The sequence below is a fragment of the Macaca thibetana genome, chromosome 13 (genome assembly GCF_024542745.1).
Source record: "Macaca thibetana thibetana isolate TM-01 chromosome 13, ASM2454274v1, whole genome shotgun sequence".
NCBI classification, from domain to species: Eukaryota; Metazoa; Chordata; class Mammalia; order Primates; family Cercopithecidae; genus Macaca; species Macaca thibetana.
This window is the reverse complement of record NC_065590.1, coordinates 67,958,369-67,985,447: the sequence shown is the minus strand read 5'-3', so window position 1 is coordinate 67,985,447 and position 27,079 is coordinate 67,958,369. Positions and strand designations below refer to the sequence as shown.

Genomic DNA, 27,079 nt, shown 5'->3' with positions numbered 1-27,079 from the left:
ACTACAAGCACCTGCCACCACGCCCAGCTAATGTTTTGTATTCTTAGTAGAGATGGGGTTTCACCGTGTTAGCCAGGATGGTCTTGATGTCCTGACCTCATGAGCCGCCCGCCTTGGCCTCCCAAAGTGCTGGGATTACAGGCGTGAGCCACCACGCCTGGCTGGAAACAGCTTTTAAAAAGGAAAGGAAAGGGGGACTTAGATTGCTATAGGGTAAAGAACTTAAGAGACATAAAAATAATAGTGAAAAAAAAAAGTACCATGGGGGATTACACCAGCAATATCCTGAAAACTTACTATTATTACTTTTGGAGACAGGGTCTCACTGTGTTGCCCAGGCTGGAGAGCAGTGGTGTGATCTCGGCTCACTGCAACCTCCACCTCCTGGGTTCAAGTGATTCTCCAGCTTCAGCCTCCCAAGTAGCTAGGATTACAGGTGTGCACCACCATGGCTGGCTAATTTTTATATTTTTTCATAGAGATAGGGTTTCTCCATGTTGCCCAGGCTGGTCTTGAACTCCTGAGCTCAAAGCCATCTGCCCGCATTGGCCTCCCAAAGTGCAGGGATTACAGGCATGAGCCACCACACCGGCCCTGAAAAATTATTCTAGCCCAATTTAAAAATAGTTTCAGGGGTTACTGGCACTATGGCAAAAGGAATCACTACATTTATTCAAATTTTTAATTCATAAGGAATTAGCAATTTGATTCTTACAGAAATTGGAAAGAGTCATGAATAATGCATCATTTTTTTCTCATATTTTGAACTTTCTTTTGTTATTTCCTTTTCTTCTTTTTTGCAGACAGGGTCTTTCCCCAGGCCGGTCTCAAACTCTGGGGCTCACTTGATCCTCCTACCTCTGCCTTCCAAAGTGCTGGGACTACTGGCTGAACTTCCTTTTGTTTTGCTTCTTTGACTCTTACTTTCCCTTTGTCTTCAGCTCTCCGAACAAAACCCTGAGCTATTCAGAAGAGTCATCATGAAGAAATGAATAAATACATTAGAAAATGTTACTTACGTTATGTGTATGACAGAAATTAAGAGCTTGAAGTGTTTGCCATAATACACTTTTGATCACTCCATCAGCAACTCTGAGGGAAAAATAAAAAAGGAAATGAAAACTCATAGGATAGAGTTCCAGAAGCAAGGGTTGGGAATAGAAGTGGAGTGGCCAGGGACTGCCGTGTTCAAGGAACATCATGCAGAGGGATTCTAAAAAAAATTTTAGTGAAAATTGGGCTTTACTATCTTTTTATTATAGTTATGTAATTTCCTTTTGTAATTTGAATTTTTTACATCCACAAATGATACATGCTTATGAAGATTCAAAAAATATAGAAAAGTAAAGGAATAAAATGTGTTGGGTCAAATCTTGCTACCCCAAAATAACAGCTATAACTTCTGGTGGCTGTCTCTTCAGGCAACTCTGTTCCTCTCTCTCCCTGTCTCTCTCTGTACTTTTTTTTTTTTTTTTTTTTTTTTTGGAGACAGGGTCTGGCTCTGTCACCCAGGCTGGAGTGCAGTGGCATGATCTCAGCTCACTGCAACTTCCTCTTTCTGAGTTCAAGACATTAGATTCTCTTGCCTCAGCCTCCCAAGTAGCTGGGATTACAGGCGCGCACCACCATGCCCAGCTAATTTTTGTATTTTTAGTAGAGATGGAGTTTCGCCATGTTGGCCAGGCTGGTCCTGAACTCCGGATCTCAGATGATCCATCTACCTCACCCTCCTAGAGTGCTGGGATTACCGGTGTGAGCCACTATGCCCAGCCAGTATTTACTTTTTAACTTTAATTTTAAAATAAACACATTTGTATGGTTCAAATTTTAAACATATAAAAGTATATACATGAAGTCTGTCTGACACCTGCCTAGCCACCCATTTATTTTCTTCAATTTCACCCCGACCACTTTGAGAAATGTTTTATGCATAGAGGTACAAATACCAACATGTACACATATATTTTAGTGGCTCCAGAGGAGATCATTATATGGCTGTAGCATAATTTACTTAGTCTCCATTGATGAGCAGTTCAGTTCTGCCAATTTTCATTTCTAGAAACTCTTCAATGAATATCTGTAATCATCCATCTTATGATATTTATGCAATTACCTTCTTAAGATAAGTTCTAGAAGTGGGATTTCTGAGACCAGTGGTAGGCACCCATTACATTTTGATCCTGCAGGGATGAAATTCAGGTAGACCTGAGACTTGGTTTTGCAGGAAAAAAAGGTATACTTGGAAGATGGCTCTTCAGTTCATCCAATCCATGATGGTGGTGGAGACTCAAGTTATTTTGTAATAGTTTCTTGTCCCTGGTAAGCAGATAGCCCAAAAGGAGGCCAGGGAGAATAAGGATCTCATAAGAATGGGAGGGTGTAAGCTTCTTGTCCCTGGCAGACTCATCACTCTGTATAGAAAATATTGGGAAGTATCATGGGCAGGTGTATTTTCCACTGGGGATTGGGGGTCTGGGAAACTTACTCTGTTTGCGAGTATTCTACTTTATGTAACCATCTCCATGAATTATAGCATTTACATTCTCTGTAACTTTTCTGTTGGTAGCTTTCCATCACTCACATCACTGTCCCATGATGATGCCTTCACATTTACACACTGTTAAACTACCCTTTCTGAGGAAGGTTATACCCATTTTCACTCCCACCAAACATCTGTGCATCAAAGTCCCTGTCTCCTCATTGTCTTGCCAACATTTGGTTTTGCCAATGTTATGTTTGCCAATCTGTGGTTAAAATAAAAAGATGTCTCATTGTGTTTTTTATTTGCATTTCACTAATTTTTAGTGATTATTATTTTTCACACCCTTATTGGATACTGCATTTCTTTTGTGTAATTCCATTTCATGCATTTATTGCTTTTTAAATTGGTCTGTTCACTGCTTTCTTACTGATTTACAAAGACTCAATGTATATCACGGTCTGTTATATATGCTGCAAATATTTTTCTCAGTGTTGTTTGTCTTTCAGCCCTGTTGATGGAGATGTGGCTGTTGTCTGTATATTTTTCAAAAATCTGAAACATAAGGGTTTCTTTTACTAAATGTCAACTATAAGAATTTTCTTAATTAAAAAAATCATATTATGTAATACCCTAAACATATCCATTACTCAGATTTAATATTTTATCATGTTTGGATATTTAAATCGTATATTTAGATCACTTTTTAAAAACTGAACATGTGAGCCGGGCGCGGTGGCTCAAGCCTGTAATCCCAGCACTTTGGGAGGCCGAGACGGGCGGATCACGAGGTCAGGAGATCGAGACCATCCTGGCTAACATGATGAAACCCCGTCTCTACTAAAAATACAAAAAACTAGCCGGGCGAGGTGGCGGGCGCCTGTAGTCCCAGCTACTCGGGAGGCTGAGGCAGGAGAATGGCGTGAACCCGGGAGGCAGAGCTTGCAGTGAGCTGAGATCCGGCCACTGCACTCCAGCCTGGGCGACAGAGCAAGACTCCGTCTCAAAAAAAAAAAAAAAAAAAAAAAAAAAAAAAAAAACTGAACATGTGCAGATGTAGCTGACTTTACAGAACAGTGGGAAGGCCTAGGCATGACTCAGTTATAACACTAGCTACAAGATACCACCATGTGAGGCTGAAGTACATGCAGAGAAAAGCAAGCGATGTACGTGGTATTTTCCTCAGAGCAGTTTCCTGATCTTGTACCACAATTATGGTGGCATGCCCTTGACATCAGTGGTCCAGTGGCAACCCTTTGACTCCAGTTCTCCTCATTATTAATATTGTGAATGTACCTAATTCTCATGATTAAATCCCTTTCCACTTGAAGTGTCTATTTCCAGCACTGAATTCTGATGTAACTGTATTCTCCCCACTTCACCTAGAGTCAAACCTGAAACAACATTATTTATATTTTTAAAATATGAGGCAGGAAGAATAGTATAGCCACTTTGAGCACTGTGAGACAGGTCGCTTGAATTCAAATCCCAGATATCCTGCTTCCTTCCTACTTTATAATCTTTTTTTTTTTTTTGAGACAGAGTCTTGCTCTGTCGCCCAGGCTGGAGTGCAGTGGCCCAATCTCAGCTCACTGCAAGCTCTGGCTCCTGGGTTCACACCATTCTCCTGCCTCAGCCTCCTGAGTAGCTGGGACTACAGGTGTCGGCCACCACACCCAGCTAATTTTTTGTATTTTTAGTAGAGATGGTGTTTTACCGTGTTAGCCAGGATGGTCTCAATCTCCTGACCTCGTGATCCACCCTCGGCCTCCCAAAGTGCTGGGATTACAGGTGTGAGCCACCGCGTCTGGCCTCTACTTTATAATCTTGAACATACGTTATTTAAGTTCTCTGAACCTTCAGTTTTCCTCATGTGTAATAACAGAATAATATCTCATAAGTTTATGGAGTAATCTATCCCCTCAATGTCTGGTTTTAACACCCACATGGGTTCTGAAGATACAGGTCTGAGATCAGATAAGGCCAGTCGATGGGATTGAGACCCCATACAAAGACGGAAGAGGTGCAGAAGAATAGCAAGAGGCCCCGAGGAGAGAAAGAACTGGGAGCGTGGGGAAGACAGTATGAGGCCAGGGTGGCTGATGCTTGAGTGAAGAAGACGGGAAGATTGGCAGAGACCAGTCCATGGAGGGCCTCAGAGATCTAGATCTCGATAAGAAATTTGGATTTTATGCTAGATTCAAAACCACTGAAAGAAATCAAGCAAGGAAGTGACATAATATGGAGAATGGATTTCTGGGGGGCAACACACGTAGAGAGAAATTAGGAGGCTAATTCAATAACCCAAGTGAGATTTGGACACTTAGATTATGGTGGCAGCAGTGAGAGGAAGGGAAATGGATTTCCATCCTTGGGAGGAACTAGCAAGGGTGGAGCACATGCTCCTACTGACGTGGGAACAGAACGCTGGTCTGGTCGGGATCTAAGAGCCTACAGGTGCAGGAGAGTAAGTACAGGAATTGGGAAATGAGGTAGGGGCTAGGATTCAGAAACTGCAAAGCCCCAATTATTAGCCTAAATAACATGGAATCAAGAATGAAGTAATTTCATAGGAAAGTAATTTCATAGGATATTAAAGATGCCTTTAACATGAAAGAGGATGTTTAAAGGCATCTCACAGGAAGTGTCACATTCGGTTCAGTTAGCTTCCAAGAAGGCACATTCCGTCAGGGGCAAAACAACATCCCTGATCGTGCAAAGAGAAGATAGTCATCAAAGAGAACCACAAACCACCACTACAGATCGTGCAAAGAGAAGATAACCATCAAAGAGAATGCACATCCACGCGGTGCTCAGTCCAGAAAGATAGAGTGCTGCAGCACTGTTCAGCCACAGGCAGCATTTTTCAAAGCATCTTGGAGCAAAATGAACCTCTGGTGAAATCAAATGATGCTCAGTGTTTAAATATTATATTTTGGGCGAGTGCAAAACCAAATATTTGATTGGTTCAAAAGTAATTGAGGTTCTTGCCGCTAAAAGTAATACTAAAAGTCGTAATGAAGGCCTTAAAGCAAACATGAGACATCACAGTTCAAGTCTGAATGGGTTAACAAGAAAGGGTGACATGATGGGGGAATTCAGACTGAACTGCTCGGAATATGCTCCTTGAATCACTCAGAGGAAGACCTGATGCTGACATCAGAAGTCACGACCTGGAAGTTTGTTATAAAAACTTAATAGGGGAAGCTTGATTTCATTATTACTACCCAAGATGAATTCAGTCCTTCTCAGTAAATCTTTACTATCCTAGAATAAAATCCAGCCTTGTTACTATGGCCTACCAGGCTGTTAATAACATTTTACTTCCATTTCCCTCCCCAACTTTATCTCCTATCACATCCCCAAAGTCACTCCATCCCAGTCCATTATTTCCTGCTGTTCTCTGAACATGCCAGGCTTATTTTATTATTTATTTATTTATTGAGATGGAGTTTCACTCTTGTTGCCCAGGCTAGAGTGCAATGGCACAATCTCAGCTCACCGCCACCTCTGCCTCGCAGGTTCAAGTGATTCTCCTGTCTCAGCCTTCTGAGTAGCTGGGATTACAGGCATGCACCACTGCACCCAGCTAATTTTGTATTTTTAGTAGAGATGGGGTTTCTCCATGTTGGTCAGGCTGGTCTCGAACTCCTGACCTCAGGTGATCTGCCTGCCTCGGCCTTCCAAAAGTGTTGGGATTACAGGTGTGAGCCACTGTGCCTGGCCCCCTAGGCTTATTTATACCTTCTATCAGGCTGTTAATAACATTTTACTTCTATTTCTACTTCTATTTCTATATTCACTTCTTTTTCTACTTCTATTAACAGTTTATTGTTCCTTCTACTCTCTTTTGGTAATGAGTAATTTTCTGTGTTAACTTGACTAGGTTAAGGGATGCCCAGATAGCTGGTAAAACATTATTTCTGCCAGGTGCAGTGACTTGTGCTTGTAATCCCAGCCCTTTGGGAGGCTGAGGCACGAGGATTGCTTGAGCCCAGGTGTTTGAGACCAGCCTGGGCAACATGGCAAGACCCCATCTCTAATCAGTTTAAAAATTAGCCAGACATAATGGTGAGTGTCTGTGGTCCCAGCTGCTCAGGATGCTCAGGCAAGAGGATTGCTTGAGTTCGGGAGTTAGAAGCTGCAGCGAGCCATGTTCAGGCCACTGCAGAGAGTGAGACAAGTGAATGAGACCTTCTCTCAAAAACCAAAAAATCCCAAAACATCATTTGTGGGTGTGTCTGTGAGGGTGTTTCTGCAAGGGATTCAGATTTGAATCAGTAGACTCAGTAAAGAAGACCCACCCACAATGGTGAAGGTAGGCAGACAGGCATCATCAAACCTGCTGGGGGCCTGGATACAACAAAAAGGTAGAGGAAGGGTTGCTTCTGTCTCCTTGAGCTGGGACATCCGTCTTCTCCTGCCCTTGGACGTGGAAGCTCCTGGTTCTCAGGCCTTTGGACTTAGAAGCCTTCTGTCCTCTTGGGCCTTAGGACTTGGCCTGAATTAGACCATCGGCTTTCCTGGTTCTCTGGCTTGCAGATGGCAGATTGTGGAACTTTTCTCCCTCCATAATCACACGAGTCAATACCCATAATAAATCTGTTATCAATACCTCTACGTATCGTATTGGTTTTGTTTCTCTGAAGAACCTTGACTAATACACCTCCTGGGCATTCTCTAACTTCACGTTGTGCTTCATTTTTCTTCAAAGACTCATAACTCTTCTTTATTGCTGGACTACATCAGAATGTAAATTGCACAAGGCAAGGACTTTCTCTTGCCCATTATTACAGTCCCAGCACCTAGAACAGGACCTGGTACCTAATAGGAGCTCAATTAATCTTGTTTCTCTGGCACTCCCAGAAATGTTATAAACTAAAACCTTGCGACAAATGTCTTTCTCTTTAAACTAGCTGGAGTGAATTCTGTTGTTGAATCCTGACCAATTCTCTGGCACTCCCAGAAATTTTATAAACTAAAACCTTGAGACAAATGTCTTTCTCTGTAAACTAGCTAGAGTGAATTCTGTTGTTGAGTCCTGACCAATTCAAGACATGGTACCAGAAGTGGATGTGGGAAACAATCCAAGGCTGTGAGAATCTAGGATTGGGTATCTGATATAATGGGGTCTGAAGGGCAGCATCTAATTACCATTAATGGCGGGGATGCTGGCAGATGGCCACCCAGTAATGAAACAGGTATATATATACATATATATATATATATATATTTTTTTTTTTTTTGAGACAGAGTCTCACTCTGTCACTCAGGCTGGAGTGCAGTGGCGTGATCTTGGCTCACTGCAACCTCTGCATCCTGGGTTCAAGCAATTCTCCTGCCTCAGCCACCTGAGTAGGTGGGACTATAGGTGCCTGCCACCACACCTGGCTAATTTTTTGTATTTTAGTAGAAACAGGATTTCACTCTGTTGCCCAGAGTGGTCTTGAACTCCTGACCTCAAGCAATCTGCCTGCCTCGGCCTCCCAGAGTGCTAGGATTACAGGTATGAGCCACTGTCCTTGGCCTGAAAAGGGAATTTAAATAGTCACCTGTGGCCATCTAGAATAAAATGCTTATTCAAGGCAAGGCTTTGGTGAACTAAGTGTGATAGAACAATATGGGGAATATAGGTAATAACAGATATGTGAGGTGGTCTGGCTGCTTCTAATTTCACTGGAGAAATTAAAGAAAAAAAGCACAGGTTCAGAGCTTTAATATCTTGGTTCACGGCACAGTTAGGACATCAGGCATTCTGATATTTACCCTAAAAGAACCCCTTACTTCTTGTTTCTGTAGGACCCACTTTACAGATCCACTGGGACTACCATGAGATTGTTAAAAACTGACACAGACAATAACCCTGCAGGGAACAAGACTGAATTTATGTGAGGGTAATTAGTTTCTCAGTTAATGAGATGAGGAGGAGAAATTGTCCAGGAATTGGAATGTGACACTTGAAAGTATTCATGTAACTAAGAGCACCCTAAGTTCCTCCCAAATTTTTCTTCTTATAGGAAGTAGCCCCCAAACTTGTACAATGAGGCTGCTTCTGCCTTGCTACAGACTCTCAGATCTCACCTGAGGCAGGTGCCTTGTGTGGGGATGTCCACTCTCTTCAAGCCTCCTCTCCCCACCTCCCCTCAGGGTCTCCAAACCTTAACTAAAGTCAGATCTCAGCATGACTCAGGGGCCTATAACAAAGTGAAACAGAGGAAGAGGAGATTTACATAGTGAAAAGAACTACAAAATTTTGCTGATTTATAACGGGGAATGTATGAAGAAATGGATTTCACGGGTGTTGGACCAGAGGGGAAGAAATATGACTTTAGATTGGGCTGATTATAACAATATGGGCACAACTTATTCGAGATTCTGTTTTTGTTTTTGTTTTTGTTTTTTTCCTTTTTTCTGAGACGGAGTTTTGCTCTGTCACCTAGGTTGGAGTGAAGTGGCATGGTTTCGGCTCACTGCAACCTCTGCCTCCCAGGTTCAAGCAATTCTCCTGTCTCAGCCTCCCGAGTAGCTGGGATTACAGGTGCCTGCCACCATGCCTGGCTAATTTTTTTGTATTTTTAGTAGAGACAGGGTTCCACCATGTTGGCCAGGATGATCTCAAACTCCTGACCTCAAGTGATCCGTCTCCCTCAGCCTCCCAAAGTGCTGGGATTACAGGTGTGAATCACCACACCTGGCTCCAGATTCTGATTTCAGCAGACCACCTGTGGCATACAGGAATGATTCTAGTTAGTTGCTGAACTGGTTGACTGAGCCTGGACTAAATGGTTGCCTATGCCAAAGGAAGTTAAGACGCCAGAAATTCATTAATAAAATGAGGGAGAAGGAACTCAGAGACTGGAGGAGACAGAAACGTTGAAGAGAATTTATCATAGACAACATGCTCATCGAGTACCCAACTATGTCTCCCCATAGCATTTAATGGTAATGCTAATCTATGCTTTTCTCCAAATCTGCAGCATTGCTTTCAGTTTTCTATTTTGGTAAAAAGCAACGTGCCAGACACTTCTACTAGGCTCTTCCACCGTAACAGCCTTCATTCCTTAGATCAGAGAGCCACCTCACTTCTCTTCCTTTTGTTAGTGTATTTATTTCAGCAACTCACTTAGGAAATGGGAAAATATTCACCAGGATGGATCTGTGGACCTACTGGGGCAACCATGAAATGGATTTGAGTCAAAATTCATTTGCCACCTGACTGTCATTAAGCTCCCCATTCCCCCAAAACTGGTGAACCACAGTGGTTTTCAAGGTCACTGGTCACTGGCTTTACTTTACGGAATGTCGCTCTTGTCGTCCAGGCTGGAGTGCAGTGGTGCAATCTCAGCTCACTGCAACCTCCACATCCTGGGTTCAAACAATTCTCCCGTCTCAGCCTCCCGAGTAGCTGGGACTACAGGGGCCCACTACCATGCCCAGCTAATTTTTGTATTTTCATACAGATGGGGTTTCACCATGTTGGTCAGGCTGCTCTTGAACTCCTGACCCCAGGTGATCCACCCGCCTCAGCCTCCCAAAGTGCTGGGATTACAGATGTGAGCCACCGTGCCCAGCCAATAATGTATTTCTTAATACTCCTGATTCAATGTCATCCTTCCACCAAGCCACACCCATAACCTTATGGTAAATTTCTATGCTCAATTAACTGATAAAGAAATTCAAGTTTAATTTACCAATGTACATCATGTGTTGTCACCAGTCAGAAATGGACAGCTACAGTTTTATAAACCCATTTGGTAGTTGTAACACTATAATAATCTATAATTGTTCCCTTGTAATCTGATTCTTCATCAGACTTTAAACTTCTGTGTTTTTTTTTGGATGGAGTTTTGTTCTTGTTGCCCAGGCTGGAGTGCAATGACGTGACCTCGGCTCACTGCAAGCTCTGCCTCCCAGGTTCAAGCGATTCTCCTGCCTCAGCCTCCCAAGTAGCTGGGATTATAGGCACCTACCACCACACCTGGCTAATTTTTGTATTTTTAGTAGAGACGGGGTTTCACCATGTTGGTCAGGCTGGTCTAGAACTCCAGACCTCAGATGATTCACCTGCCTCGGCCTCCCAAAGTGCTAGGATTACACGTGTGAGCCACGGCACCAGCCAGATTTTAAACTTCTTGATGGCAGGATTATTCTATCATGTGTAGTGCAATAGCAGTTTAGGGAAATCCTCCCTGTTGACAGGAGTGATACTTCCTATCACTATCGCATTTAACTTACTATTGGGCTTTGTAGAAAGAAAAATGAATCTTAGAGAATGAGAATAGATTATCACTTTAATCAGATGATGCCAATTGTAGCCGCTCTTATACATACAGTTTCTCTACTGGAGCAAATCCAACACAGCCTCACTACTTTGGATGCATCTATTGATGTAAAAAATGCTTTTTTCTCTATCCAGTAAGTAGAGCAGCTTTCATCTGGCAGGAGAAGCAGTACACTTTCACCACCTTACTTCACTGTGACAAAAACTCCCTTTTTCTTTTTCTTTTCTTTTTTTTTTTTTTGATGGAGTCTCGCTCTGTTGCCCAGGCTGGAGTGCAGTGGCGCAATCTTGGCTCACTGCAACCTCCACCTCCCATATTGAAGCGATTCTCCTACCTCAGCCTCCTGAGTAGTTGGGACTATAGGGACTATAAGGGCACACCACCACGCCTGGCTCATTTTTTGGTATTTTTAGTAGAGATGTAGTTTTACCATGTTGGCCAGGCTGCTCTTGAACTCCTGACTTCAAATGATCTGCCTGCCTTGGCCTCCCAAAGTGCTGAAATTACAGGTGTGAGCCATTGTGCCCAGCCCAACTCTTTTTTTTTTTTTTGAGACAGAGTTCCAGTCTGTTGCTCAGGCTGGAGTGCAGTGGTGCAATATCGGCTTACTGCAATCTCTGCCTCCTGGGTTCAAGCGATTCTCCTGCCTCAGCCTCCTAAGTAGTTGGGACTACAGGTGCGTACCACCACACCTGGCTAATTTTGTATTTTTAGTAGAGATGGGGGTTTCACCATGTTGGCCAGGCTGGTCTTGAACTCCTGACCTCAGGTGATCTGCCCTCCTTGGCCTCCCAAAGTGCTGGGATTACAGGCATGAGCCACTGTGCCTGGCCCAATTCTTCTTTATGCTATAATTTAGTCGTTGGGTCCCTTCATTATCTCACCATTCCATGGCTCAATCCACATTCACTACATAGATGATCTTTTTTTTTTTTTTTTTTTTGAGACGGAGTCTCGCTCTGTCGCCCAGTCTGGAGTGCAGTGGTGCGATCTCGGCTCACTGCAAGCTCCACCTCCCGGGTTCACGTCATTCTCCTGCCTCAGCCTCCCGAGTAGCTGGGACTACAGGCGCCCGCCACCAAGCCCGGCTAATTTTTTTGTGTTTTTTAGTAGATACAGGGTTTCACCGTGTTAGCCAGGATGCTCTCGATCTCCTGACCTCGTGATCTGCCCATCTTGGCTTCCCAAAGTGCTGGGATTACAGGCTTGAGCCACTGCGCCCAGCCACATTGATCTTATGCCCACACATCAGTTATTTCTCCTACACGTTTCCCTCAATAAACAATAGTCCAATAGGCTTGGTATGTATACTAGCTGGTTGTTTATCTCTGTTTGGTATTCACTGGACTTAGGCCTTTACAAATACTTTCTTGCCTATTATTTAAGTAGATTTTAGGAAAGGAGTACAAGTAGATGAATGCTTTAAATTAATCATTGTTATCTAGAAGTACCCAGCATTTCATAAAAGAGTAGCATATTCTAGATTGTTCCTATTTGCATTACTACATGTATAATAGATTGAAGTCTCAGGGCTGACCCAAAGCACTACTGAACACTAGCAGTGCTAAGCACATTTGTAAAACTTAAAAGTGCAAAGCAGGATGGTTCAGAGGTCCTTGGCACTGCAAAACATATTCAACAGAGGAGTTGCTTGAACATGCCTTGCTCTTTCTTGTGTCTGTGCATTCTTCCAGGGGTGTCCATCTGGCCAACTCCTCTTCCTTTTCAAAACTCAAATGCTGCCTTCTCTGCAGAATCTCTCTCACTTCCCGGGGTCAACAGATGTTGGAGTTGCTTCTCTTGTGCATCCCTTGCATCAGCATTAACCCAATCAACGTAAGCATTTGTAGTTGTTACTTTCAATATCTGTCTCTTCATTACATTTTAAGCTTCTTGAGGGCAGGATTGTGCCATTATAACTGTATCTTCTGCACCAGTGTAAAATGCTCCATGAAATACTTTTTGAGCAAAAGAATGCTAGGCATGAGGAAGCCATTAAGATCAATGAGACATGAAGTATGCCCTCAAAAAACTTATACTCTAGTGAGAGAGAGTTTGCACATAAAAACATATACAGTAGTAAGTACCAAGTACCATAACAGGGATGAAAATAAAATTCCATAGGGATTCAAAGGAAGGAAGCAATTCCATCCAGATGAAGGAAACTTAGAGATGTTACAACTATCTAGGATTTCACATTTTAAAGATTATGATAGGCCAGGTGCAGGGGCTCACGCCTGTAATCCCAGCCCTTTAGGAGGCCGAGGCAGGTGGATCACCTGAGGTCAGGAGTTCGAGACCAGCCTGACCAACATGGCGAAACCCTATCTCTACTAAAAATACAAAAATTAGCCGGGTGTGGTAGCGGGTCCCTGTAGTCCCAGCTATTTGGGAGGCTGGGGTGGGAGGACTGCTTGAGCCCAGGAGGTAGAGGCTGCAGTGAGCCGAGATTGCCCCACTGCACTCCAGCCTGGCGACAGTGTGAGACTGTGTCTCAAAATAAATAAATAAAGATTATGATAAAGACAGTGAAGGTGAAAAAGGCTAGAACCTTCTAGATTAAAATGAGAAGAACATGAGCTAAGTCTACAGACAGGAAAGCTTAGGATACAAGTAGGGAAGAGAAAGATGTTCAGTTCAATCAAACTCAGCTCACTGCAACCTCCGCCTCCTGGGTTCAAGCAATCTTCATACCTCAGCCTCCCGACTAGCTGGTACTACAGGCGCCCGCCACCACACCTAGGTAAGTTTTATATTTTTAGTAGAGACAGGGGTTCACCGTGTTGGCCAGGCTGGTCTCAAACTTGTGAGTTCAAATGATCCACCTGCCTCGGCCTCCCAAAGTGCTGGGATTACAGGCATGAGACACTGCACCCAGCCATTCTCTGTTAGATTTTCTGAAGTGCTGTTTGACACAAAGGCTGTTAGTTTTTGCATGTGGAATTTGTAGTGTTATAGGGGTCACTGTACCGAATTCTATTGGTTTTAATAACTCTTTAGGTGGTTCTCTTAGAGTTTGTAGATCAGTAATATCTTGCAAATAATGACAATTTTATTTCATTTCCAAAAGCTATGTTTTATTTGCTTTTCTTATTACATTACATTGGCTAGAGTTCTCAGAACAATGTTACATTATAGTGGTGACAGCTGACATCCTTGTCTTGTTTCCTCATTTTAATGAAAGTTCTTTTAGTTTTACCATTGAGTATAAAATTGGCAGTTGATTTGAAGAGAGGTGTGTGTGCCAATACTTTGGGAAGCAGAGGCAGGTGGATCATGAGGTCAGGAGTTCAAGACCAGCCTGGCCAAGATGGTGAAACCCCATCTCTAGTAAAAATACAAAAATTAGCCAGGTGTGGTGGCAGGCGCCTGTAATCCTAGCTACTCAGGAGGCTGAGGCAGAGAATTGCTTGAACCCAGGAGGTGGAGTTTGCAGTGAGCTGAGATTGTGCCATTGCACTCTAGTCTGGGCAACAGAGTGAGATTCCATCTCAAAAAAAAAAAAAAAGAAAAGAAAAGAAAAAAGAAACTATTCTTTTAACCCTAGATGCAAGGGATTTTTAAAAAATCATCAGGAAAGGATGTTGAATTTATCAACATTTCAAACTTTCAAATTTATCAATTATATGTATTTTTTATCCTTTAACTTGTTAGTGAATTACATGAATAGGTTTCCTAGTATCAAACCATGGTTCATTCTTTGAATTCAGATAATCCAATATGCAATTCAGCCTCAAATTCATTTTTATTTTATATCTGCAGTAGGTTTTTCTTCCTAATTATAACTCCTATAGGTAAATCATTGTTTGCCTTTTGAAGACATCCTAACTGAGACTGGACGGGGTAGCCAGATGCATTTTGGTAGAGAGGGGAATTGTGGCTGGGATTTGAAATCTGCCATGGTTAATTCCACAGAAAATGAAACTGAGAACTGGCTGTACGGAATTTCAGTTTCCAGATTACTTACCCATTTGGGTTTCTTTCCAGCTCGTTTAAAAGTGTATGATCACAGTATTCAAAAACTAAATGCATTTTCCTTTTTCTCCTGAACACCTCGATGAGGTTCACAAGATTTGGATGTTTTAATTGCTGTGAAAGAATTGAAATGCAAAGTTAAGTGATCTGCTACTAGTAAAAGCGTCTCCCCAGACCCCTTAAAGGAACTTAAAGTTGGAAGAAATTTAAGATTCATCCAATGTACCTATAATAAGTGGTAACAAAACTGCTTGAATCTCTCTGGTGATAGCAAGTAAAGTATGTAACTTAAAATACTGCACTAAAACAAAAAACACTTTATGTATTTTATGGAAATTCTATATATTAAAGTCATAAAATAACCTGAGTAGAAAATTGAGGAAATGAAATTATTGAGTAAGGACTATAAAAATCATCAATACCACTCAGCTTACATATTGCCATGGATTTTATGGATTTAAATCCAGTCTGGATTCTAGTGTTGGCTCCCAGTAATACTAGATCTTAACCATCAAATTGGAACAAAGTGTCTCTTCTAGAAGTCCCCACAATTAGTCGGTGTTTTAAATTTACTTATTATATTTTCAGCATTGTTCTTTGATTCTGTTGTTCTCTCTTATGCATAGATATTTTGTGTGTTAAATTCTATTCCCAAACTGAAGCATTTTATAACACAGCCTCTGTTTAATATTGTAAACCTAAGGGAAAATGCTGATTAGGTAGGATAGACTATCACTACAGCGATTATACAATTTTATCCTCCAAACTAGGGTAATGGGTAGAAGCTAGGACTATCCTAGGCAAACCAGCACATATGGTCACTCTGCCTGTAACTAGGGTGACCACATAATTTAGCATACACACCAGGACACTTTTTTTTTTTCTTCGCTCTATCGCCCAGGCTGAAGTGCAGTGGTGTCATCTCAGCTCACTGCAACCTCTGCCTCCTGGGTCCAAGTGATGCTCATGCCTCGGCCTTCGCAGTAGCTGGGACTACAGGTGCGTGCTACCACGCCTGGCTAATTTTCGTATTTTTAGTAGAGACGGGGTTTCACCGTGTTGGACAGGCTGGTCTCAAACTCCTGACCTCAAGTGATCCATCTGCCTCGGCTTTCCAAAGTGCTGGGATTACAGGTGTGAGTCACTGGGCCTGGCCACACCAGGACACTTTGGAAAGGAGATGTGAACCAGGCAGGACACTGGGACAAAAACTATAAAGCAGAACTGTCTTGGGCAAATTAGGATACGTGATCACTCTTATTCTTAACCCATCTTTCCTGTTGTTTTCCCAGTGTAGTAGACAAATCAGCTTTCCACACTGTCTACCATTTACCCAGAAAGATATATAGAGAGAACACAGCATTTTGCATATAGTAGAAGCTCAACGAATAGCAGGCCCAGTAGAAAGTTTTAGGTACAGAGACTTACGATGCATGCCTTTACCTCAGTATCTATTAACATAAGCATGGCTTGACCAAAACAAATGTCACTCTAAAACTGTGTGCCTGCTGCTCAACAGCATGGGAAAAGAGAATCCACTATACATTAAAAATATGCCCAGGCTGAGTGAGGCAGGACGATTGCGTGAGCCTAGGAGTTCGAGATCAGCCTAAGCAACATACTGAGACCCCATCTCTCTAAGGGAAAAAAAAAGAAAAGCTCAAAGCACCAAACCAATTTGTTTTCTATATGCTCCACTGCCTAAAGCAGCAGAAAGGCAAAGAGTGGAGGAGACTAGGTCATCTAAAAAGCCAGTGGCTTCGTGCTGCTGCAAAACCACAGCATGGAAGCAAAGCAGGGTCTCTACTAGGGGAGTAAAAGATTTACAGATGGTACAGCTTGATGCAATGTCCAGGTTAAACCTGGGCCAATCTCCTGTCTTTGGGTAGGTCAGCAATTTATATCTCCTTTGCAAATGAAGTTAACCTAGCCCAGAAAAACAGTAACTTGCCTAAAGAAAAACAGGTAGTAAGGAGAGAGAGGCAAACACAATTTAAATAACAGGACTATGTGAGAAAAGTAAGGTCGATGGATCACAGAAGGAGCTGTTCAGGGCATACATGGACACAACATACCAAAAGCAGAAGGATGGACATTCTGACATTCTGAGGGCCTTCATCAGAGACCAAGCTGAGTCGTAATCAGGCTACTTTTTACCTTACAGCCTCATTCTCAAGTTGGGGCACTTGTAATGCAGAAGGTACCACCTGAGCATTAACTTGATCTGAAGACTTGGGAGGGAGAGGCTGACAGGTAAAAGCATTATTTTTATTAGAAAGCCACACTGCCTGGTTCAGACCCGCCCTGCAGCTTAGCTCAGTGAGGGTGCCAGAGCTGGCGAGCTGACCAGCGCGCCCTCTGCTGGCTGACAGGTAATAGTGAACTTTTTTTTTTTTAAAATCATGATGGATATGTTCCTGAATACTCTAAGTATCAAGTTGTATTTCAAACAAAACTCTAGTATGTATTAGTTGAGGAAACCTGTGGGAAATCATATTTGAAAATGAGAGATAATATGATAATTATTAGTGATAATTATTATCCCCCCCTTACAAACTGAATTTCTGGGGATTTTCTAAAAACAGACGACATGTCAAAAATGAAGGTTGCCTGTATGTCCTTGAAATCACAGGGTCTTGTTACATAATGTGTAGCCCACAAACCAGCAGCTTCCGCACTCAGAAATGCAGAATCTCGGGCCCACCCCAGACCTCCCAACTCAGAATCTGCATTTCAACAAGGTCCCCGGGGACTCCAACGCATATTAACATTTGAGAAGTGCTGCCCCAGACCTCCGTTTCCTCTGTGGAAAATACAGGTGGTGGATAAGAAGCATTTCTAAGGTCGCTTATAGTTCTAAAAGTGTAAGATTTTTAGCGTAAGAAAAAATTTACATTGAGAACTTAGGAATCTTACATGTCAAATCTCATCAGAGGGAAAACAATTATAACAAAAACCTTGATGTAAAAAATGTATACGTCACTGGGGGTGATATTCAGTATGTCTAATAACCTGGGGTTCAGTGCAGGCAGGAACCAATGAATGTCAATGCCTACCAGGGCATTGTTGCGGTCCTGTGGGACTGACTCTCTGTGCCAGGAGGTGCTCTTTCAGTTGCTGGTTGGTAGGGGAAGTATTTGGAGGGACATCCAGAGGAGGGCCGAGGTTGGGGGCAAGTGTAAACACTGGGGTGAGTGGACTTAGGATATTTACTAACAAGAATAAAAGTTCTTTTCAATATAACAATCTGTAGCTACATTCATACACATCAGACAAAATCAGAGTGGCCAAAGTCCAAAGTGATAACCAATTTATTACCCAAAAGTGCTGATACAAAGGAATTTAAGTCCAATGGGGAAAAATAACTTTAAAATTCTTTGTAATTTTAGCATGCATATTTCACTCAATACCATGATATTTTACATATATATAAAGTTAACTTACCTTCAACATACGTATTTCTCTTAGTGCTATTTTCTTAACAACAGGATCATCTTCAGATTCCACGAATTTTTTAATAGCTACTACTTGTCCAGAAGTTTTGTTTCTGCATTTGAATACAACCCCATAAGACCCTTCTCCAATCTTAGCTAATTTTTCATACTTCTCCATTACAGCGGAAGTGACTTAAATTAGTGCTGTTATCGATTGACTTGCAGTACAAAGTTACACCTGGAAAATAAGGTAGACTTGCCTTAATCAAGCTATAAAAGACAATGTTCTCACAGTTTATTTACAACAAATTTGCCCAGATGCCAAAGGTTTATTTTCATCAATTAATTGGAAATCCACTTAAAAATATTTGGATATTATTTTCTTAGTTTAGTCCTCTGCAGTTCTTCCACCTATCAAAAGATTTCATATGCTATTTCTGACAATTGTTCTATGTTGACCTCAGTTGAATTAAAAGAATTTGTGGAAAAGAAACTTATCCCATCTATTGTTTTCATTATCCTCAAATAAATAACCGAAATATGATGCTGTAAAATCCAGCTGAAGGAACATTTCATACTCTGGAATATGCTGTTTATCTTTTCTCTTCCAACCCAAGTGCATACACAATGACTAGGAGGAGTTGTGTAAGAAGATATGGTACAAAAAGTGCTATACTTCCACCTGGTGGAGAGAAGAGCGAGCGTGGACCATTGAACAAAGCAGCCTTTAAAAACAAAGCAGCCTTTAAAAACAGTGACTCACACCCCGAAATCCCAAAACTTTGGGAGGCCGAGGTGGGCGGATCACCTGAGGTCGGGAGTTTGAGACCAGCCTGACCAACATGGAGAAATCCCATCTCTACAAAGAATACAAAATTAGCCAGGTGTGGTGACGCATGCCTGCAATCCCAGCTACTCAGGAGGCCCTTGAACCCAGCTGAGATAGTGCAGATGCAGTAATTGCACTCCAGCCTGGGCAACAACTGTCTCAAAAAGTCAAAACAATAACAAAATCCTTTCAGGGCACTTATTGCTCCTAGCTTTTATTTTCATGGAAGAACAGATTCTTAAGTTCTTAGCCCCAAAAGAAAATAATAAGCACGGCCGGGCGCGGTGGCTCACGCCTGTAATCCCAACACTTTGGGAGGCCGAGGCGGGCGGATCACGAGGTCAGGAGATCGAGACCATCCTGGCTAACACGGTGAAACCCCGTCTCTACTAAAAATACAAAAAACTAGCCGGGCGTGGTGGCGGCGCCTGTAGTCCCAGCTACTCGGGAGGCTGAGGCAGGAGAATGGCATGAACCCGGGAAGCGGAGCTTGCAGTGAGCTGAGATCGCGCCACTGTACTCCAGCCTGGGCTACAGAGCGAGACTCCGTCTCAAAAAAAAAAAAAAAAAAAAAAAAAAAGAAAAATTCTAATTAGTCTCAAAAACCCCACCCCACTTTATCCAGCAGAATCTTGTTAATATAACCCAATAACAATTACAATAATAATGGCACTTAACATTGTTCTACGCAAATTACGTAGAATCTGCACAAATATTCTATGAAGTAAGTGTTATTTTTATCCAATTATATAGATGAGAAAAGACATAGTGAAGGCAATACAGAATTAGAACCCAGGCAGTGAGATCTCAAAGAATCACTGCATTACACAGCCTCTCAGTTAAGTGCAAAAGGATGCATAATTCAGCCAGGCGTGGTGCTTCATGCTTGTAATCCCAGCACTTTGGGAGGCTGAGGCAGGTGGATCACCTGAGGTCAGGAGTTCGAGACCAGCCTAGCCAACATGGTGAAACCCTGTCTCTACTAAGAATACCAAAAAATTACCCAGGTGTGGTGGCACCGGCCTCCAATCCCAGCTACTTGGGAGGCTGAGGCAGGAGAATCACTTGAACCCGGGAGGTGGAGGTTGTAGTGAGCTGAGATCGCACCACTGCACTCCAGCCTGTGCGACAGAGCAAGACTTCGTCTCAAAAACAAAAACAAAAACAAACAAACAAACAAAAAGAATGTATAATTCAAAGAACCACTTTATCCAGGTCTTGGTATTAACAAAATGTCAAGTGAAAGAGTTGACTACTTGTCAATTTCTCTTGTTTCAAATGAGTACACATTTTTTAAAACTTCTCTAATAATATTGTCTTTTCCATCTACAGATTATCTCAATGGTGAAAGAAATCATCTACTTCCACTTGCCACCATAAAAATATACAATGCAGAAAAATGTTTACCTGGATAAAATGACTACTGACATACTATTTTTTACAGTGCTGCTTTTTTTTTGGGAGGGGGGATGAATTTGGTTTTCTCTGTTATTAAAGAAAGAAAATTCAAGCATACACACTCAAGTAACACATGGAAAATCCATCACAGATTATGTTCTGAAAACCCTATTAGTTATACTGTATTTTTACCTAGGTATTATTATTTTAAGGATAGTTAGATGTGAGCATGCATACATTTGCATAGTAATAGATGGCTGGAAAGAGAGTAGGAGAAACTGGGAATTTGCTTTAGAAAGTTATTAGCATCTGGCTGGGAGCATTGGCTCATGCCTGTAATCCCAACACTTTTGGAAGCCAAGGCGGGAGGTCACCTGAGCCCAGGAGTTTGAGGTTACAGTGAGCTATGATTGTACCATTTTACTACTTCCTGGGTGACAGAGTGAGACCCTGTCTCTAAAATAAAATGCGATAAAGTTATTGGTATAAAACTTTATAGATTTGTTAATTTAACCTACTTGATAAGTACTACAGTTATTGGGGGAAACTATAAATATGACAAAAAGCTTAATAATGAAGTTTTAATTTATGCATTATTTTCTTATTTCCCTCTAGGTAGTTGATTTGATCTATTGATTTATGTTTTTACTTTTTTCTCAACAGATTCAGTAACGACTATTCCTCAGACTAATATTTAGATCTCGTAATTACATCAACCAAACTGCTAAATACAATAAAATAAAGCTCCAGAAAATAGTACCTCACCTAATAACCTCTCAATATTTCTGTTTTCAAAAGCCCTACTATATGTTCATGGAAAATGAGTCTGAGTATGCAAGCTGGAATTAGACCGATTCCTGTAAATTCCTTTCTGGAATTTACAGCTCTAATTCCAGTTTACCAGGATTATAACAGAGTTTCTGGAGGCAGTAATTTCTATTCTCTTATTTGAGATCCAGACTAACTATCCAACTGCTTGATGAACACCTCTACATGAATGGACAGAATCATCTAAAAATTGGAACATTCTAAACCAAAGGCCTTCTCTTCTTTCTTATCCTCTGTCCATACCCAATGTTCACAAATGTGCTCCACATTATGCCTAAATGGCTTGTCAAGGTACACATGGTGGGGGGCTTTGAGGTAGCCAAGGACAGTGACTGCTGCCTAAACCTAATCTCTTCATATATCTTCCACAAAGCAATACAAATCAACCAGGACAAATAAAACCACATAAATACAATGCCTTCAATATAACAAGAAGACAGAGGACTCTACAAACTTAGGCAGAAAAGCAAAGCCTAGCCGGGCGTGGTGGCTCACGCCTGTAATCCCAGCACTTTGGGAGGCTGAGGCGGGTGGATCACGAGGTCAGGGAATCAAGACCATCCTGGCTAACACGATGAAACTCCATCTCTACTAAAATTACAAAAAATTAGCCAGGCATGGTGGCATGTGCCTGTAGTCCCAGCTACTCCGAAGGCTGAGACAAGAGAATTGCTTGAACCCAGGAGGTGGAGGTTGCAGTGAGCTGAGATCGTGCCACTGCACTCCAGCCTGAGTGACAGAGCGAGACTCCATCTCAAAAAAAAGAAAAGAAAAGCCCCTAAATTCTGGAGGGGTTATCGCGTGAGCTCCCACTATAAACCTTGGCAGAAGGCGAAGATATGAGACGGATGAGATCTAAAAAGCTGTAAGAAAGAAGAGTAAAAGAAGGGCCTAAGAAAACTAAGAAAGACTAAGAAAGATCACCTCCTTCCCAAAGAGAAAACACATCACAAGTGTAAAAATACCCCAAGAGTGTCCTGGTAGGTCAGAGCACTCACTACAAGTAAGGGGTGTAAAAGGACATGGGTATCAAGGTGGCACTAGTCAGTGTGGCACCATTTTTGGGGAATAAAAGGACAAGAGGGAAGGGAAAGACACCTGTTGGAGACTGGACAGTGAAGGGAAAAAGAAGCAAGAGGGATAAATTTGGCATCTTGCAAGACAAAAGAGAATTCTGAATTGAAGGACATGCGAATCCTCCCATCACCACTAAGATGGGGAAAAAGTGTCATCAGTGAAAGAAACTGCACTTTACTATGGTGACAGAAAAGACTCTCTTGGCCTAGGATGATAGTCAGTTACTAACAGCCAAAACTTGCCCGAGAAATGAAACAGGGGAAAGCCATCCCTGTACAAGCTATTATTGGAAGAAAAAAGAAATGAGAACCCAAAATTTTCAGTTAATGAAAATCATTTACAAAAAAACACACACAAAATCTAACCATGAAGCAAAAGAAAACCAACACAAACACTCTAAACTGATTTAAATATCCTCTCACTATTTGGAGATATGAAAAAGCCACTCTGAAGCAGAAATTCAAATAGTAAAATCACAAGTGGACGAAAATTATTTAAGAATATATATATTTTATTTTTACTTTTTTCCTTTTTTTTTTTTTTTTGAGACAGAGTCTCGCTCTGTTGCCCAGGCTGGAGTGCAGTGGTACAATCACTGCAACCTCCACCTCCTGGGTTCAAGTGATTCTCCTGCCTCTGCCTCCCGAGTAGCTGGGACTACAGGCATGTGCCACCACTCCTGGCTAATTTTTGTATTTTTTAGTAGAGGCAGGGTTTCACCATGCTAGCCATGATGGTCTTGATCTCCTGACCTTGTGATCCGCCTGCCTTGGCCTCCCAAAGTGCTGGGACTACGGGTGTGAGCCACTGCGCCCGGCCTATGTTTTTACTTTTTTCTTTTGGCTACTGATGTGTAGATTTGGATAAAAAGACACAAAAAGATAGTTGATTGAACTCAGAAAAGAATCATCAGAAAAAGACAAAATCATCTCAGAAATGACTAAATTATGAGATGCTGATAGGAGAATAGATTCAAGTGAAAATTTGATTGGGGCATTAAAGAAAGGCAGAACAGTAATTATGAGAATTAAAAGGAAGAAAAAAAGGTAAAAGTTTAGATAGAAAGTTGAAATGGAGACAGGAAAAGCAGTCCCAACATATGTATAACTGGAGTCCCTGAAGAAGACATAACAATGAAACAGAATCAATAGTTGAAATAATAATCCAAGAAAATTTTCTGGAAATAAAATAAAATCTAATTATATATATTAAAAAGGCCCACTAGGTAGTTGGGAAAACTGACCCAGAACAACCAACTCCAAGACATATTTGAATAAAACAATCAAATATAAAGAAAATACTTTCCAAGCCTCCAGACAAAAAGATTAAATAAATGTAAGAGAATTAGAGTGACATCAGACTTATCAAGAGCAATGCACACTACAAGGTAACAGTGCAGCAGCATCTTAAAGAAACTCAACGGAAAATGAAAACCAAGGATTTTATATTTAGTCAAGCTATGTCCTTCAAGTGTAAAGCTATACATAAACATTTAAAAAAGTTTTTATTGTTTTTTTTTTTGAGACAGGGTCTTGCTCTGTTGCCCAGTCTAAAGTGCAGTGGTGCAATCATGACTCACTGCAGCCTTGACTTCCCAAGCTCAAGCAATCCTCTCACCTTAGCCTCCCAAGTAGCTGGGACCACACCTGGCTAATTTTATTTATTTATTTTTGTAAAGATGGGGTCTTGGTTTGCTGCCCAGGCTGGTCTCAAACTCCTGGGCTAAATTGATCTTCCCACCTTAGCCTCCCAAAATGTTGGGATTATAGGCATGAGCCTCCACACCCAGCAGATATTTTAAAACATGCAAAAACTCAAGGAATACTGTAACCATAGTCCTCTTGAATGTATTGGTGAAAGACCTTCATCCAACCAAGAGTTGACTGGGAAAATTTCAGTAAAAGAATGTATGGTGAGCATTTAATATATTTAAAGACCAAAGTAAAGGTAGAAACAAGAGTGGAAGAATAAGAAATAAATATTATAAATTCTGACAAAGTAGAAAGTAATGCAACTAAATTATGTTAAAAGAATGAAGAGGGAAAGAAAGATGAACAAGCTTATTGATAATCAAATAGGCAATAGGTGGGAGTAAAAAATGCTATTAATCTACTTAGGAGGCTGAGGCCTGAGGATTGATTGAGCTCAGGAGTTCAAGACCAGACTGGGCAACACAGTGAGACCCTGTCTCCACGAAAAGATTTTAAAAACTATCTGGGCCGGGCGCGGTGGCTCAAGCCTGTAATCCCAGCACTTTGGGAGGCCGAGGCGGGCAGATCACAAGGTCAGGAGATCGAGACCACAGTGAAACCCCGTCTCTACTAAAAATACAAAAAATTAGCCGGGCGCGGTGGCGGGTGCCTGTAGTCCTAGCTACTCAGGAGGCTGAGGCAGGAGAATGGCGTGAACCCAGGAGGCGGAGCTTGCAGTGAGCCGAGATCGTGCCACTGCACTCCAGCCTGGGCAACAGCGTGAGACTCCGTCTCAAAAAAAAAAAAAAAAAAAAAAAACAAAACTATCTGGGTGTGGTGGTATATGCCAGTAGTCCTAGCTACTCAGAAAGCTGAGGCAGAAGGATGGTTTGAGCCTGGGAGTTCAAGGTTCTACAGTAGAGCTATGATCATGCCACTGCACTCCAGCTTGTAGACAGAGTGAGACCTTGTATCAAAACAACAACCACAACAACAACCACAACAACAAACACACCAGAATTGCTATAATATTACCCAGAATGTTAAGTTTTCAACAAAAAAAATTAGGAGATAAAACTGGATTTTAGGAGGAAGTAGGAAAGAAGAAGAAAGAAAAAAAATTAGGAGACATGCTAAGAAAAAGGAAAGTGTGACTGATACTCAGAAAAAATAAAGTCAATAAAAATGGATTCTGAATAGACTCAGATGTTGGATTTAACTGACAAAAGCTTCAAAGCAGCTGTTAAAAATAAGTTCAAATAAAGCAAATTATAATTTAAAGAATTAAAAATACGATGACAATGACTCAATGAAGAGGGAATTTCAATCTGAAAAATGAAAATAAAAAAAGAACCAAATGGAAATTTTAGAGTAAAAAAAATAACAGAAATGAAAAATCCTGTAGATGGGACAAACAGCAGATCTGAGATTAGAGAAGAAAGAATCAGTAAAATAGACCAATAAAAAATAGTCAAAATGAAAGAAAGAAGAAAAACAAGATGAGCAGAGCCTCAGAGACTGATGGAGGCAAAATCAATAGTATCAGCATACATGTAATGAGAATCCCAGAAAGAGAGGAGTAAGAGGAAATGGCAGAAATTCATATTTTATGAAACAATAGCCAAAACCTTCCAAATTTAATGGAAAATATTAATATACAGGTCTTAAAAGTTCAATGAATTCCAAATAGGATAAACACAAAGAAATCCATACCTTGATACATCATAGCCAAACTACTGAAAGCTAAAGACAACATCTTGAAAAGAGAGAACTATTCATATACAAGTGGACAACAATATGCTTAATGGCTGACTCTTCATCAGAAAAACAATAGAAAACAATAAACAAAAACTGTTTCTTTGAAAAGATCAACAAAAGCGAAGCTCTAGCTAGAGTAGGCAAGAAAAAAGAAAGAAAGAAAAGTTATCAAAATTAGGACCATACTACATAAATTTAAAAAATTAAAAGACAATATTCCAAATAAGTTTACACAACCAAATTAGTCAAGTTGGTTGGACAAGTGCCTAGAAAGATACAAAATGCCAAAATGAACTCAAAAAGAAATAGAAATCTGATTACAACCATAACAAGTAAATAAATTCAACCAGCAATTAAAAATCTACCCACAAGGAAAAGCCCAGGATGAGATAGCACCACAGGTAAATATTACCAAACATTACCAAAGAAAAACTAGTATCAATCCTTCACAAACTATTTGAAAAAATAGAAGAGGAGAGAACATGTCTCAACTCATTCGATGTGGCCAATATCACCCTGATAGAAAGCCAGACAAAGAAATCACAAGAACACAGCTTATTCTCATGAATGTAGACACAAGAATCCTTAACAAAATAATTAGCTAACCAAATCTGGAAACATAAAAAAGATTATATACCATGACTCTGTGGGACTTATCTCAGGAATGCAAAGTGGGTTTAATACTGAAAATCAATAATGTAAAATACCATATTAATAGAATAAAAGAAAAACATCACATGATCACCTCAGTACACACAGAAAAGGAATTTGACAAAACCCAACACTTATTCATGACGAATACAAGGGAACTTCCTCAAGGGCATCTGTGAAAAATTTACAGTTAACATCACGCTTAATGATGAAAGATTGAATGTGTTACCCCTAAGACTGGAAAAAAGATGTTTGCTTTCACTATTATTATTTATCATTGTATTGAAAGTTCTTGTCAGTGCAATATGGCAAGAAAAGGAAATTAAAGGCATATACATTGAAAATGTAAAGTAAGGCCAGGCACAGTGGCTCACACCTCTAACCCCAATAGTTTGGGAGGCCAAGGTGGGTGGATTGCTTGACGGCAAGATTTTGAGAGTAGCCTGAGTAACACAGCAAGAACCCTGTCTATATAAAATAAACAATTATTAAATGAAGTGCTAAATATATATGAACAATTTTTTTAAAAAGAAAATAAAAAGTAAAGCTGTCATTATCCAGAAATGACATGATACTATCTACAGAAAATCCTAATGAATCTATAAAAAGTCTACTAGAAATAATGACCAAGTTTGCAATGCAGTAGGATACAAGATCAATATGCAAATTAAAATTTT

The 27,079-nt window shown here is 41.0% G+C and overlaps 1 protein-coding gene across 1 annotated transcript in view; it reads right to left on the bottom strand.

The window, feature by feature from the left end:
• Window positions 1-19,494, bottom strand: part of CDKL4 (cyclin dependent kinase like 4) — a 56,592-nt gene extending 37,098 nt beyond the window's left edge. Inside the window, exons 1-3 of the mRNA XM_050753391.1 lie at window positions 18,181-19,494; window positions 14,729-14,850; window positions 1,020-1,092 (exon numbers count right to left, since the gene is read on the bottom strand). Coding sequence (XP_050609348.1) covers window positions 1,020-1,092; window positions 14,729-14,850; window positions 18,181-18,348 — 363 coding nt within the window. The 5' untranslated portion in view covers window positions 18,349-19,494. The remainder of the gene's footprint in view (window positions 1-1,019; window positions 1,093-14,728; window positions 14,851-18,180) is intronic.
• Between the last annotated feature and the right edge of the window lie 7,585 nt (window positions 19,495-27,079).